Genomic DNA, 14,747 nt, shown 5'->3' on the forward strand with positions numbered 1-14,747 from the left:
TTGCCGCCTAAAACGGACTCGTTTCTGTCCACAGCCAAAGCTTTTATCACACAAAAATTGCTATATATGACAGCTAAAACCGTATTTGTTACATTCTAGCAGTGTTGACCCCGAGTTTCTACTGCAAACAAAAGATAATAGCAAAATATCAAAGTATGTGCGAGTCCCCTAATATGGACCACCTTCAACAAATCGAAGAAAATAAAAGCTAAAGGCTATTTTTATTAATTCATTAAGAAGCTTGCTGGAAATAACCTATAACTAGCCCTCGAGATTAAAAAAAAAATGCAACAAAAAGTCTTCTTTTCGTGGAAGTTGATAATTTCACTTATTTTCACTCTGTTTTTGATAAGCTTCTTTAGTTTCCTGATGTGCTTCAAATAATGCTCTCATCAACCCAAAACAGATAAATCTAGAGCATATTTTAATTAGGCTGACTTGTACACTAAGTTGTATCATGTTATTTTGAAATATAGGGGGCTTTTTACAGTGATTCGTGAAGGCCGCTTCACTGGTCCATATTAGGCCCCCAGGCTCCTAATATGGGCCCTTTGTGATTTTTTCTGTATTTAATTTTTGCTGAATGTCTATCAAAGCTATTTCACTCTAAATAAGCCTAACGGTTAACCTAAGAGAGAAGGACTACCAAACACAAAATGAAACTTCTTCGCAAGAAAATAAGCTAGTTATCAGCATGAAACAAAAAGTGGTCCATATTAGGAGCCCTTCCCCTACTTCAATCAGTAGAATTGGAACATTTGCTGTGAACTGTTATTTTACTAACCTAATACCCAAATGAGCAGAATAAAAACATTCTGTAAACTCTTTCTTTACAAATCTACAAGCAGAATGGGACAAGTCAAATGTGAACTTTTTACTTACTACTAACCAGTTGCGTTTTGCATGTAGAAATTCTGACCAAGACTTAGTGGTGTACAGACAGCTGTCTGCCTTTAGATGTTGTTAAAACTCAATAACTTGTCATTGACGATAGGACGAATGGTGGCAGGCTTATTCCTCTGTAGATAAACAATGAATTTGTTGAAAAGTTCAAGTAAATCAATGACGATTTTCCACTTTTGGAACGGAACTTTAACCCCAATAGCTGTGACCTTGAAATTTGATGTAGGTTAAATGGACTTGCACTATAGCTGGAGGGCAACAAACCTTGAAAGTTTGTCAAAGTGTAAACCCTCTAAACAGACAGCTAAACCTAAATTTGTTCGTCCTCCAACATATCCGATAATGGCCTCAGTCGGAATGCCCTTGCCAAACATTACGATTCGCGTGAATTCATTACCACGTCCTGCGTCTAGGCAAACGTCTGCATGTGTGTTTATTATGGAAATACATTCAGCCGTCTCTTTAAGCGGTTGAACAGTTCAAGGATATTCTGAAAGAAAAAACGAGCAGTTACACACTATTATCTTTCTCAGGGATGTAAACTTTTATAGATACTGTTTATATTAACGACACACTACTCTCGTATAAAAAACCCAACAACACCTAACACTGTTTGTGAGAAGAAGAAAAACAAATACACACACAAAAACAACACGTAGCCGTATTGTGCACCTTGATATAAAACCAGACAACTAAAAATACAAAACGCAAAACACACCCAAGTTCTTTTGTGTTTATGAATTTCGAGCATCACGTCTTTTAGCTATGTATCAGCACATTCACTTCTTAATTTGAGAGTCACCTTATACGCGAACGCATACTTTCGCACGTAGATTTGATTTGTCGTGGACCTTAAGAAGTGTCTCCTTACAACATCTTGACCTTGAGGCCAACATCCGTTGGTAATAGGCTCGACAGATGCTCATCTGTTCTGTCGTGTCTGTACTATATCTGGTGTCAGTGTAGCTATGTTGCCTTACATTGCTACAAGCTTTCGGTTGCCAGGGTACTAGATGTGCGGCCTGAAACATGTATTATATACTGTCTAAGACGCCATTTTGGAAGAAAAAATGTCTCGTAAATTCCACCTTGAAAAGTCCACCTTACACTTGCTGTATTGTAATTTAGACTCATCTATAATGATTTCTTCCAAAGAGTTCCGTATCTCTGCAAAATAATTGAGGGCCCCAAAGGGTTTAAAACCGTGATCGTGATTGGCGATTTTTGACCTTTCTGTGACCGTGATTGCCGAAATTTCCATTTCTGTGATCGTGATGGGACTTTGCCCGTGATCCGTGATGAAAAAAAAATCAAGTCTCGTGATCGTGATCGTGATTTGTTTTCGTGATCGTGATGGGCATTATTGCAAAGCATTTTATTTTCAACGTACATTTTTCACAGCTGTATCACTCTATGATCCTCTTGTCTATTCGTCAAGGAGCCAACTCCGATTGAAGGGAAGCAACAACACATTCAGAAATATGATTTTGACAGCGATTGCTTCCCTTTAAAAGAACCAATCACACACTGACAAAAAGAGATCCAATCAGAAGGCAAATTGCAAAAGTCTTCCAAACTTCATCCAATGGAAGGGCTTCGTGCAAAAGTTTTGAGTGCATTCAGTCAAATTCGAATTCGAAGATCAAACATGGCGTGCAGCGGTACAGTACTGTCATCGAACTTCTGTTATATTTTGTGGATTCAAGCCAGACCAAAGCAGGCGGCGAGAATGCCTTCCTTGGTGGAAAGGTCAGGCTACGGGTCGGTCTTTCCGAAGACGAAATATCAAGGTATGTTGATCTATGTTGCTCTATGACTGTTCTGAATGTAGGCAAAGATCTTGAAATTTGTTCAAGATCTTTGAGTTTGAGTGAGATCATTGACATTGTCGACATTGCCACGTCCGGCTGTCGCTCGCTCAGTGTGTCCTCGACTGGCTCGAGATCGAGTCTGCGTGTAGCCAAAACCGAAACTAGAAATGTGTTTTTCATCCCAGCAACGTGGACACGCTTGGCATAGATTCTAATTGTCGCTTCTTTGCATTAAGCTTGGATTTATATTAGCGCCTGTAAACTTTAATATCAACAATGGGTTAAATTCAGAAACAATGGCGGGGAGACGTGCCAGTTTGGATCCGCACTTGATCCTCATGTCAAAGACGATCAAAGTCATGTTCGTTGGGGATTTTGTCAGGCATGCTACTTTTCCGGTAATTAACGGAAATTCGATAAAGCCGTTTTCAAAATCCGGTAAAGTCAAATTTTTTCCGGTGAAGTTAAAAAATTTCCGCAAAAACGATCCGTGTGAATATCGCGCAACGCGACCAGGCGCCGGTCTCAATGAAGCCAGCGCACAGTAGTGTTGTTTTCACCAGTTTGGAGGTGTGTTGAATGGTGGTGGGGGGAGGCTAAAATGGGATTTTTAACAAGATCACAACACTATTACAGCCCGGAAAATGATGCCCAGAATGCACCAGATTGCACAGATTTTAACCGTTTTTTGACAAAATTTCCGGGGGGGCATGCCCCCGGACCCCCCTAGTTGGCTCGCCTGCTTCGCAGGCTCAGGCTTGTGGCTTCGCCACTGGCACTGCGCGCTTCTTTCAGGTAAAACCATTTTTGGCCTGTAGCATTCCTGTTTGTTTTTCAAGGACATGAAACCAGGCGATGGTGTACCCCCATCACACATTCATGTACTTTAATTTCAATCCACCCAATAGTTGGGGAGAAAATGGGTTTTCAAGATTTTGCTCTGGAAATGTCAAATTGTGCAAGTATATATTCATGTGTGTGAGTGAGGGTGTGTGAGTTGAATGTGTATGAGTGTAGAGAGAGAGAGAGAGAGAGAGAGAGAGAGAGAGAGAGAGAGAGAGAGAGAGAGAGAGAGAGAGAGAGAGAGAGAGAGAGAGAGAGAGAGAGAGAGAGAAAACAATGAAAACAACATTCTTGTTACTGATTACAAATCATGATATGTATTTCTATGTGTGTATGAAAGAGAATTCAAAAAATAATAATAAAAAAGTGCAACAGTTCTCACTTTGTGTTGAATAAACAATAGATCCAGAGGAGCGAATTACTGTGTGGTTGTGTTTACTTTGACACGTGCTTTCTGTACATGCAACTTTTACCGTGACCGTGATTTGCCACTGGTGTTCGTGATCGTGAAAACAAAAATCAAGGTAACTGTGATCGTGAAAGCTAAAATTTCCCTTCCCGTGATCGTGATGATACCCCCCCTTTGGGGCCCTCATAATTGAATGAATGCAAATTCGTTTTGCAAAGTCTTCAGTGTCAGAGTGTATTCTGTACATGGTTATCCATTTGTGTAGCACACTGAATCCGTAAGAAAAGAGGGACTCCGATGTGCTACCTTGCAAATACAAGCACGTGTTATGGCTTTCATGTGCAAATTAAAGTAGGACGAAGTGAAGACACATACAACGTTAGAGTGCATGGAGAATTTACAGTCTGCAAAGAGTACCCTAGGTACTCAAACAGAGTATTTCTCATTTAAATAAGTGAACGTTCCCGGTGTGTGGTGACGTCATTCCTAACTCCAACCACACTGAATATAGCTCTTGGGGCGACCTCAAACAGTTTGCTTGTAAGGCGTATCCTTTTTGAACACTCGGTCAACCAACCAAAAGGTACGTGCAGAAAATACCATTGGCGAGGGAGATGTGGCTTTTGGTAGAGCCCAGTGGCGTGGTGGTAAGACGTCGGCCTCCTGATCGGGAGGTCATGAGTTCGAATCACGGTCGCTGCCGCCTGGTGGGTTAAGAGTGGAGATTTTTCCGATCTCCTAGGTCAACTTATGTGCAGACGCATAGTTTCGCACGTGTCTCGTAAATTCCACCTTGAAAAGTCCACCTTACACTTGCTGCATTGTAATTTGTGACTTAACCCCTTTGTGTGTACACGCAAGCACAAGACCAAGTGCGCACGGAAAAGATCCTGTAATCCATGACGGAGTTCGGTGGGTTATGGAAACACGAAAATACCCAGCATGCCTACTCAACGAAAGCGGAGTGAGCTGATTATGCTCTCAGAGTATAGTGTGGGGAACCCAAATGGGCAAACGAGCTCACACGTAACCAGAAAAATTCTGGAACGCTGAAGAAGAAGAAGGTAGAGCCATAAGTGTGCGGCTACTTCAGACAAAGACTAGAAATATGTTCTACTTTGATTGAACACATGTGTTTATACAGAACTATATGAACAGCTCTGTGTGGATTAAGCGGCCAGACAAGGACAGTGCGCTCGGAGCGTACCCTGAAAAGGCCTTGTGTAATCCGATATGGATTAAAATATATGTTACAATATTCGAATGGTGGTTTCTTTTAAGTCACAGTTGAAATAAACTACGCGCGCGTACACACACGCACACGCGCACACACACACACACACACGCACACACACACACACACACACACACACACACACACACACACACACACACACACACACACACACACACACACACACACAATTACATATTGTAGGCGGAAAGTAACATCAGGCTTGCCTATAATCCCTTTTTTTGTTTCAAGGCCCAAACAATTAAGTCCTTGTTACGCAAACATCTCAAGCATGTGACCCAACGCTAGCCAAGCTACACCTTCACAAACCAACATCTCCTACGTAAGACAGGCAATGTTCACAATTGTGCATAAACACTTTTAGGTTTGACACTGAAAAAAGACAACGAATGCCGACCATTAAAAGACAAAGACTCACTATGTTAATGTTAAGGAAAGAAGCCGTGTCGTTCTGTTATACTTCTATACAAATTTCGCAAAGTATATTTTCATGTCTGTGTAATAACATGAAGGTATATCCTAACCCTCGTTTTAATAATATTCACGTCTTCCCGAAAAGTTCATGTTAGCGCACAGATAATGCGTGTCTACGAGTCCCAAAATAAACCGCTATCCGTCGTTTCAGGAAGGGCTAACACTTCCTATTTACTTTTCTCAAAAAGGCATATTCCGAGCCAAAATACAAAGCAACACAAGTCTCGTGAAGACGGTTAAAAAAATTAAATCGTCATCTCGCCGCCTCAACTTTGAAGAAAAGCAGGTTATGTCATGACGTCATCAAAGACATCTATCCAAACAATAAACAAATGTTGAGGGGATATATCATTTTGAAGAATTCACATATAAAGTTTCATAAAAATGTGTCAAGTAAATTTTCTGGGAATCGCTCTTCACACACATTATAAATATATCAGCATCCTCTTCTCGATTCCCAATCCAACTGACTAAAGGTAAAACAACAACCATCATCAACAACAATTCTGTTTCAAATCCCCCAAGAGGTACACAGTTCGTTCCGTGTGATGGGTTGGTAACAATGACACCACGCATTGCCCCACCAATCTTTCGGGAAGAGGCCGTGTAGGTTCCGCTCAAATATATACATTCTTGTTGGTAGCTACGCTTTGCGTCATTTTGCAAAACATACAAGTAGTATAACTTGTAGTCCCATCCTGCATCCCCACCCTCCCCACCTCCCCCCTCCCCACCTCCCCCTTTCTCCCAAACCCTCGGACGTTATACAGCAAAGGGACGTAAGGCGTGCTGATTTTTCGAGACAGTCACCCCAATGTTATATTTAGGCGCACTATTAAGGCCGATACAACTTCTAATATCTCAGGTGTAGATCGTCTATTACAAACATGATTCTCCATTTTATTGTTTGTGCATTTTGATTAGTAATAATAGGCATAACCAGGGACTTTAAGGTCAAATTCGCCAGAAAACGTCCCCATAGAGTATAGAGTAGGCTACATCTGTATTCAACATGCTTCTCAAGGGAAGCACCTTACTGCAGTCCTGTAAATCAAAAGGAATTCAAGTCTCGTTTCAACCATGCTGCTGTCGTATGACATGCCAGAGTTACAATACTTTCACGCATGTCTGGCACAGACGCAATACAAGATGGTTTATAGCGTCAAGCCAAACACTGGGTATTTCTCCGGCCAACTCGAGAATACGCGACGACCACGTTTCCTTGTCAAAATGTAAGAGAAAAGGGGAAACTGAGAAATAATTGTCTGAAGAGGAGGAGAAAAAGAAAAGACAACGGTGGTTAGGTTAAAGGGAGGCACAGACGGAACATTCCTGCTACAAAATTCATTGTTCACGAGTTATTACCAACACAATCATGGACATTCATGGTAGCTCGACACATGCCTGTCCGAGCATCAGACTTTACCCACATACCGTCACTATTAACCTTACCCGGAACCCCACTTCTCAACTTGGACCCAGACTAAAACCTCACGTCCACGCAATGTCCTGTCACGCTAAACTTCGCGACCTTACCCACGTCCTCGAGATCCCAGACCATCCACCGACTAACCCACCCCTAACGCTCCCACCCCCACCCCTACCCTCACTCCATCCCCCTAATCTGACAAAGCTCTCTCCATCCTCCACTCCTTGCATGCTGTGCGCCATCTTTTCCGAATTCTTGACATCCCAATTGTTGTTCTCTTCCTCTACCTTGGTTCCCTACTTCATGGTGTATTTATGCATTCTACTTATTGAGGCCCATGGAGCATACTTATAGTTTGTCATATTTATTCCAAAATATTCGATTGTCAAAACTAGCATGCGGTTTCTGTACTCTGGAAGTCTGATTAGTCTCGAAGAGTTTTGTTGTTGTGAATATTCATATTATGTTTTGTAATTCAACAACAAGACTGGTATAAAAACAAACAAAAATCAACGACACCACCACCACCAAAAACCATATCATCATCATTGTCGATGACACGACACAAAGAACAAGTACAAGAGCAAGCAAAACAGCAAGAACAAGAACAAGAACAAGAACAAGAACAAGAACAAGAACAACTACTACCACTACTACAAAGACATAATTATGTGCTCAAGAAGAACAAGGAGACCATCAAATTCATCGTGCGCATAAGCCTCATTAAATAGCCAAAAGTTTGGAAACAACAGGATCAGTCACATTACATATTCTGCCTAGCTGGCCTGCTGAGGACAATTAACACAAAACGGGCGGGGCAAGAAAAGACAAGGGTGCTATTTAAACAGGAAGGAGGTAAGGCGGCACGTGGATGGAACTACTTCTTCGTCTTCTTCTGTATCTGTCGCTTCCTTCTGTGTATCCCTACGCTTCCCGTGACTTTCTCTAGTTTTCAGCTTTCAGATGCTGAGCCTCCTTGGTTGGATCAACATGATGAAATTCGCGGGTTGCATTCTTATCCGTGAGTAGTAAATTTTCTTTATATTCATGTATCTGCTTCTTGTGTCAGAAGTAAAATCATTTTCTCACATATTTTTTTTCTCTCTGCATGATGGCTCAGAAAGACATTTTCATTATATTATATCCAACAATGTCACACGCATTCCTTCTTTGCCACTACTAAAGCAAACATGTGCAAGATGTAGAGGTTACATGCCGAGTCTCAGTGATCTTTATTCCTCCTTTCTTCAGTTATTCAAAGAAAAGAGGAGGTTTTTTGCGAAAGTTTGATCGAATCCTATTCACTCAACCAGTCAACCTGCGCAGGCGATCGATTAATGCGCGGTTGTATAGTTCCGTGCAAATCATTCCATTCTGTTAACACTTCTTGTCAGTTTTCCTATTTTGGACTAAAATCAAGTACACAGATATGCTGTTATTCTGCTGTGGCAGCAAAGGCAGATATTGTGTGTTCTGTATATGTTTTGGTATCGCTTAGGATAATGTTCTTTCGTCAAATGGGACTAGCAGACGAACTTTTGCACCCGTGTTCCAACGTTAAAAACTGTATGAAGTTCAGTTTTCTGGGAAAAATAGTGTATGAAACCGCTTTATGTTGTTTAAATTGATGAGATGTGTGCATTTGGTTGCGTGTGGTCTGTTTATTAAATGAAATATTGTTGAAAACTGACCGTCGGATTGCAGTCTGTTGTCTAAGAAACTGAGTGAAAAGAAGGGGAACTACTCTTGTCGCTAGACAAAGTATGAGTTACTTGCCTTGTGAAATTGCTTGTGATGAACGTTTGAGCACGGCAGATCTAGATTCAGAAAACAACCGAACTCATGGATTATATATGGAGATTCATGTGTTCAGGCCTGTAGTTGTTAATTTAAATGCGGTATGTTTGTATTGTTTGCTCCAGAGATGTATACTTCGTACATTAGAGCGTTCGGAACTTTTCAGTCGCAAAAAGTAGTACCGAAACAGAACAACTTCTCAACCCATTGCACTATCGAGGATTCGGGCTGTTGCTGGGTCGTTATTTGTTTGGTTGCTGGGTCATTATCGAAAAATAACTAGCTCTACAAGTTTACAGAGGTAAAGAAGCAGAGGGGGGAATAATGTATGTTACACGCTTTGATGCCGAAATCAATTATTTTGATTATGCATTTATTTCTGAAAAATGTTACCTTCACATACATTCAGTCACTACCTTAAACATTTATGTTTTCAGTATTCATTTCAAGTGATCACGAACGTAGAAAAATGGGTATCAAAGTGTTGTTACATTTTGTTGTGCATTCTGAATAGTGTGCCAACAGGCCTTGGTCAGTCAACCACGTTTTATCTGTGTACTTCGTATTTGACGGAAAAAGAATAACACAAACCCCGTTCTCCTGTATATAACTGAAAGCCACATTTTCTTCTTCATTCAATTTCTGTTTTCAAAAGCTTCGTCAACTTTCCACTTACACGACAAGCTCCCTTTACCAAGCTTCAATTAAGAACCCTGAATACGAAAGGTCAAAACAAAGCAATAGGTACTACTTTCACTATCGTCGTCTGCAACGAAAACCAAAAATGGCAAAACTTCCAAAACTTCGATATGTACTGATCTTGTCTTGAATTCTTGTATGATTTAAGAATGTTTGTGTAACAAGCTGTTATTATTGAGATTTAAAAGTTAGGTCTAGCGCAAAAACGAGGCCCCTCCGATTGTCTTACAGACAATTCGGCTGGCCACGCAAAAATAAATTCTTTGAAAATTGCTCGCTCTTTACATAGTGCACCTAGGATGTTCTCAAGCGGTGAGTGTTTATACGAAAGGGTGTTTGCACTGTGTGTAAAAGCCTGACAGTGTCTGTGACCAGAAATTGATGGTTTACAGGAAGCTGAGTGTGCCTTTAACACGTTTAGGTTATTAAAGTAAAGTCTAGTGGAGTATTGTGTTTTATGTGTAAAGGTATCAAGGTTGTAATGTGCAATTTGTCAGAGCTGGCGGCAGGACAAACGGACGGCCAATCACGTAGTTTTCCATTACACACACACACGCGCACGCACACTCACACATACACACACACCCTACCCCAACACGCACGAATAGACGCACAAACACTGACACACACACACACACACACACACACACACACACACACACACACACACACACACACACACACACACACACACACATTATGGCTGTTGTTTTTTAGTGTGTATTCCATTATAAAGCATTGACTCTAGATCTTAACAAACTGTCATGGTTATTTGACCTTGAGGAACGACGAACGTCAAGTTTAGGACAAACGTGAAATTTCAATGTCAGCGTCAGTTGTCTTTTGAAAAATAGAATCGCTATTCTAAACGTCACTTCCAAGAGAAATTTCCAAATTCAGGGCTCCCCACAGACGCTCTGCACAGAGAGTCTCGGGACCCCCAATTAAACTGTTCAGGAGGTACAGCGGAACTCTAGAGTGTCCCGAAAACCAAGAGGACTTTTGGAATTTCTGTGAGACCTCCACAAGAGCGTTATTTGTCATATCGGTTACATTCGCTCCGTAAATTCGCGTTGGTAAAGATCCGGCAGAAAAAGTTCTCGTTTTGAAAATTCAGCTAAGTGTACATGCATGTCTATTCTGTATGAAAACTAGCAGACGATTACATCGGTAACGACGGCACGCATGTTAACGCAAATGTGGTGCGCCCGGGACTCGTTCTCTTTGAATTTAGTTCGTAACTGGACCCCTCTAAGAATGTCTAGTACGTTTTTTTTCGGCTTCTAGTGCGTATAGGACGAAGAGACGCACAGCTTAGGGAGCCTTGAATTGTAAATGTACTCGTTTTATAATGTTTATTTATTTTTATCTTGATATTAAAACTGATTTTGTTGGCCTTCACCGAAAAAAGAACCAACAACCTCCCATTGCACTATATCTGAGACGGTTACACTGTTGCAGCACCTGAATCTAAGATCCTACAGTGGTGCATTCCTATGTATATGACGAGTCAGCCTCCGTGAGATTCTCTCGACAACTGACAACGAGAAACGTATTGCTTGTCTGATTTGGGTTGACCAGGACACACTTTTTAAGGTGGGCAGATTACTTCCTAACAATCCCAAAATAGAACTAGTGCTACTGAAAGCAAACAACATCTTACGCTTCAGATGAATTTGTTTACTTGCGGACACGTGACTGTCACGCACTGGTAACTCAGCAACATACGTGTTCTTGGTAAACTGTTCTGTCCATTGTCTCTACCGTGACTTAGCTTAGGCCCCCCCCAAAAAAAATATAGCCTGTTTACGGTATCCCGACCGACCCTATTTTTTCGCGCGACCCTAGACTTTTTGGGGGGCATTTGGGAAGGAAAAAAAAATTGAAAAAAAAGTCTTTGTTTTTTGGCAAAATAACTTAAAAATATGTTTTTTTGGAAAAAAAATAAATCCCGACCTACCGACCCTATTTTTACATTTAGTCAAGTTTTGACTAAATGTTTTAACGTAGAGGGGGATCGAGACGAGGGTTGTGGTGTATGTGTGTGTGTGTGTGTGTGTGTGTGTGTAATGTGTGTGTGTGTGTGTGTGTCTAGTGATTCAGAGTAAACTACTGAACCGATCTTTATGATATTTTTCATGAGTGTTTCTGGGTATGATATCCCCAGATGTTTTTTTTCATTGTTTCGATAAATGTCTTTGATGACGTTATATCCGGCATTTTGTAACGATTTAAAACAATTTCATCTTATTCCTTGTCCGTTCCTGATTCCAAAAACATATAGCTATGATATGTTTGGATTAAAAACACGTTCAGAGAGTTAAAAAGAATATATATATAGAAAAGCGTGCTATCCTCCTCAGCGCTACCGCTACCGCGCTTTTCTGGATTGTTAATTTCACTGCCTTTGCCACCAGCGGTGGACAGACGATGCTACGAGTGTACGGTATTGCAGAAAAAATGCAATGCGTTCAGTTTCATTCTGTGGGTTCGACTGAGCTTGACTAAATGTTGTATTTTCGCCTTACGCGACTTGTTTTTGCCTATGTTACCTTAAACATTTATTTTTTTGTGGCCTTACTTCCAACAGTCGTCAAGGAAGATGAATCCTCCACTGGCCTGAACAAGCTGCTGACAGTTTCCCTTAGCTACGTTGCTTGGAGCTTTAGTGTATCTCTGTCAGTTTTTCTTCGTTTTCACGTGCGTCTTCGTTTTGTTCTTGGCCTTCCTTTTCTATCATTGCGGACCTACACTTTGACCTTCAGAAGTCCAAGAGAGAATGTGCGTTACGATAGTTAAGACACACATGCAATGGTTTACTCGAAAATGCTCAATAACTACGGTATATAACTAACGCAACAAATACATATGTGCAGATGATCCATCATTGCCTGACTATACTTAATTAAAATGTCACTGTTAGGCGGCTTCGTTCAGGGGATCGAGAGAGAATATCCACGATCTTCTAACTGGACATCCCCGGTCAAAACAACCCCGATCTATCGTCTCACTTATGTAGAGAACCGAAGGTAATGACAATGCTCTTTTACCATTTTCTAGGTACCTAAGAACTATGTTTAAACGTGACTATGTGGTAGTGTTTCTAACAACATTTGGTTTCGGTAGCATATGTCTTGATAGATGACAATATACCCAACACCTCATGTTCTCTCATCGCCGAGTAAACAGACGGGGCATGGTTAGGAAAGGCAAGGCAAGGCAATATTCATTAAAAAAAAACCGACGGCTATATATGAGTCGGTTAGGGCATTACATCTAGAATACAAAGAAATAGCCCTTGAGATGATGCATGCCTAAAACAATCTCATTTGGTGCAAACAAATCTACATAAGTGTTTACCTGGCACAATGTAAAGAAAACAGTTGAGGAAATACGTACACAGAGCGCAGGTGAGAGTATATATCACACCACATTGAGGCGTGACACTGTAATAATACCAACAGAGTTATTCCCGACAGAGTGTCAGCTATATCATACATTGTTACTGTCACACCCAGATGCTCCATTCTCGACCTCACCCCCACCCATCCCTTCCACCTGATCCCAACCCCAACAATTCATTAACATTTTTCTCATGCTCTCCCATCTTGGTGACATTTCCTCGTCCCGGGCTTTATAAACAGCGGCAGAATCTCGGTGTATGAGGGACTACTTGTGTCCGTCCACCTGCGTGAAGTGTCCGTCTGGAGTTATGATAAATAGTCCCCCATTCCTGCGCCGCATACTTAGTCGGGATATAGCACCAGGAAGACTTGAGTAGTGTATGCGCCATTGCAACCCGCGCTTTATTTTCTTCTTTCGTTGACCAGCTGCTATCTTAAACACTATTGTGAAAATCGATGTCTTGCGAATTTAACTTGGAACATCCAAGGTACATTCCTTCTACGCCTGTGCTGCGACTTCTGTCTTGTGTGTGGGCGCACGTTATAATTATGTCAAAGCAGCACCGCCTTGATATGGCCCTTCGTGGTCGGCTGGGCGTTAAGCAAACAAACAAACAAACAAACAAACATTCCTTCTACTGTGATTTAGACGCAACTGCCATGATTTATTCGCAGGTGTTCCGTAACTAAGATAAGTATACACATTACATTATTGTGAAAAGAGGACATTCCAACTTAAATATCTTCCTTTTTCAGTTTTTGTGGGTACGCAAACGTCTAGCTGACAAATCACATTAGATTTAAAGAATTCAAATCGATAGTCTAGTAAATGCGAGCGTAATTCCATTGATGCCCGGGGCAAAAGAAAGTACAATGGCGAGAACATGCAAACAGACGTTACGAATTATATGACAACATTGAACTTTCAAATGCCAAGTTTAAGGTATCTCTAGTGTGTGGTGTCATCATTCCAAACCCCAGACCTAAGTAATAAGTAAAAATCTTGGGTTGATGCGAAACTCATTTTTTTCAACCGGGCGAACCCCTTTAATGCGAGACGATGTTTGCTGTTTTTGAAAGTGGCGGTTGTTGACACACATTCTGTCCATCATCGAAAAGATTTGGTTTTTGGTTTTTGGTTTTTACTAATCGCACGATGGCAAAGAACACACACAGGAAACAGGTGTCTTCTTTCCGCTTTAATTGTAATCTGCTACGACATGCTTGAGCTGGCAAGTGTATGATTTGTTTTTGTGTCATCTCTGTTGGAACGGGCGATATACGTATTGTTTGGCGACCATGGATATAAGGTGTACGTCGTTTGCTCATGTTGTTTTGCTTGGTGGTCAGTAGACGTTTTACGATCTGGTACGCTTTTAGAATTCAGGTCTTACTCTGTTTGTTGACAAGCTACTTTTCCCTTGACTTTTGTTGTTGTTTTGTACTTCGCCTTGCGTGTGACTGAGCTGACCTAGCCGCCGTGTTTTTATGTCTCTTGTCTCAAAAATTTACTTTCTGCAAGAAATGTGGTCCATCGGTGATGGTCATTTTTATGATGTAGTGCCCATCACCGCAGTCAGTTCATCGTCTCGTCTCTTTTCTCTAACTCTGTGTCTCTCTGTCTCTGTCTCTCTGTAGCATTCAGTATCACTCTCGCCGTCTGTCTGTCTGTCTGTCTGTCTGTCTGTCTTTCTTTCTTTTCTCTCTCTTTCTCTCTCTCTCT

At 41.2% G+C, this 14,747-nt stretch overlaps 1 protein-coding gene across 1 annotated transcript in view; it reads left to right on the forward strand.

Moving 5' to 3' along the window:
• Positions 1 to 7,983: 7,983 nt before the first annotated feature.
• Positions 7,984 to 14,747, forward strand: part of LOC138945629 (uncharacterized) — a 27,670-nt gene continuing 20,906 nt past the window's right edge. The window contains exon 1 of the mRNA XM_070317101.1: positions 7,984 to 8,145. Coding sequence (XP_070173202.1) covers positions 8,088 to 8,145 — 58 coding nt within the window. The 5' untranslated portion in view covers positions 7,984 to 8,087. The remainder of the gene's footprint in view (positions 8,146 to 14,747) is intronic.

The sequence above is a fragment of the Littorina saxatilis genome, linkage group LG13 (genome assembly GCF_037325665.1).
Source record: "Littorina saxatilis isolate snail1 linkage group LG13, US_GU_Lsax_2.0, whole genome shotgun sequence".
Lineage (NCBI taxonomy): Eukaryota > Metazoa > Mollusca > Gastropoda > Littorinimorpha > Littorinidae > Littorina > Littorina saxatilis.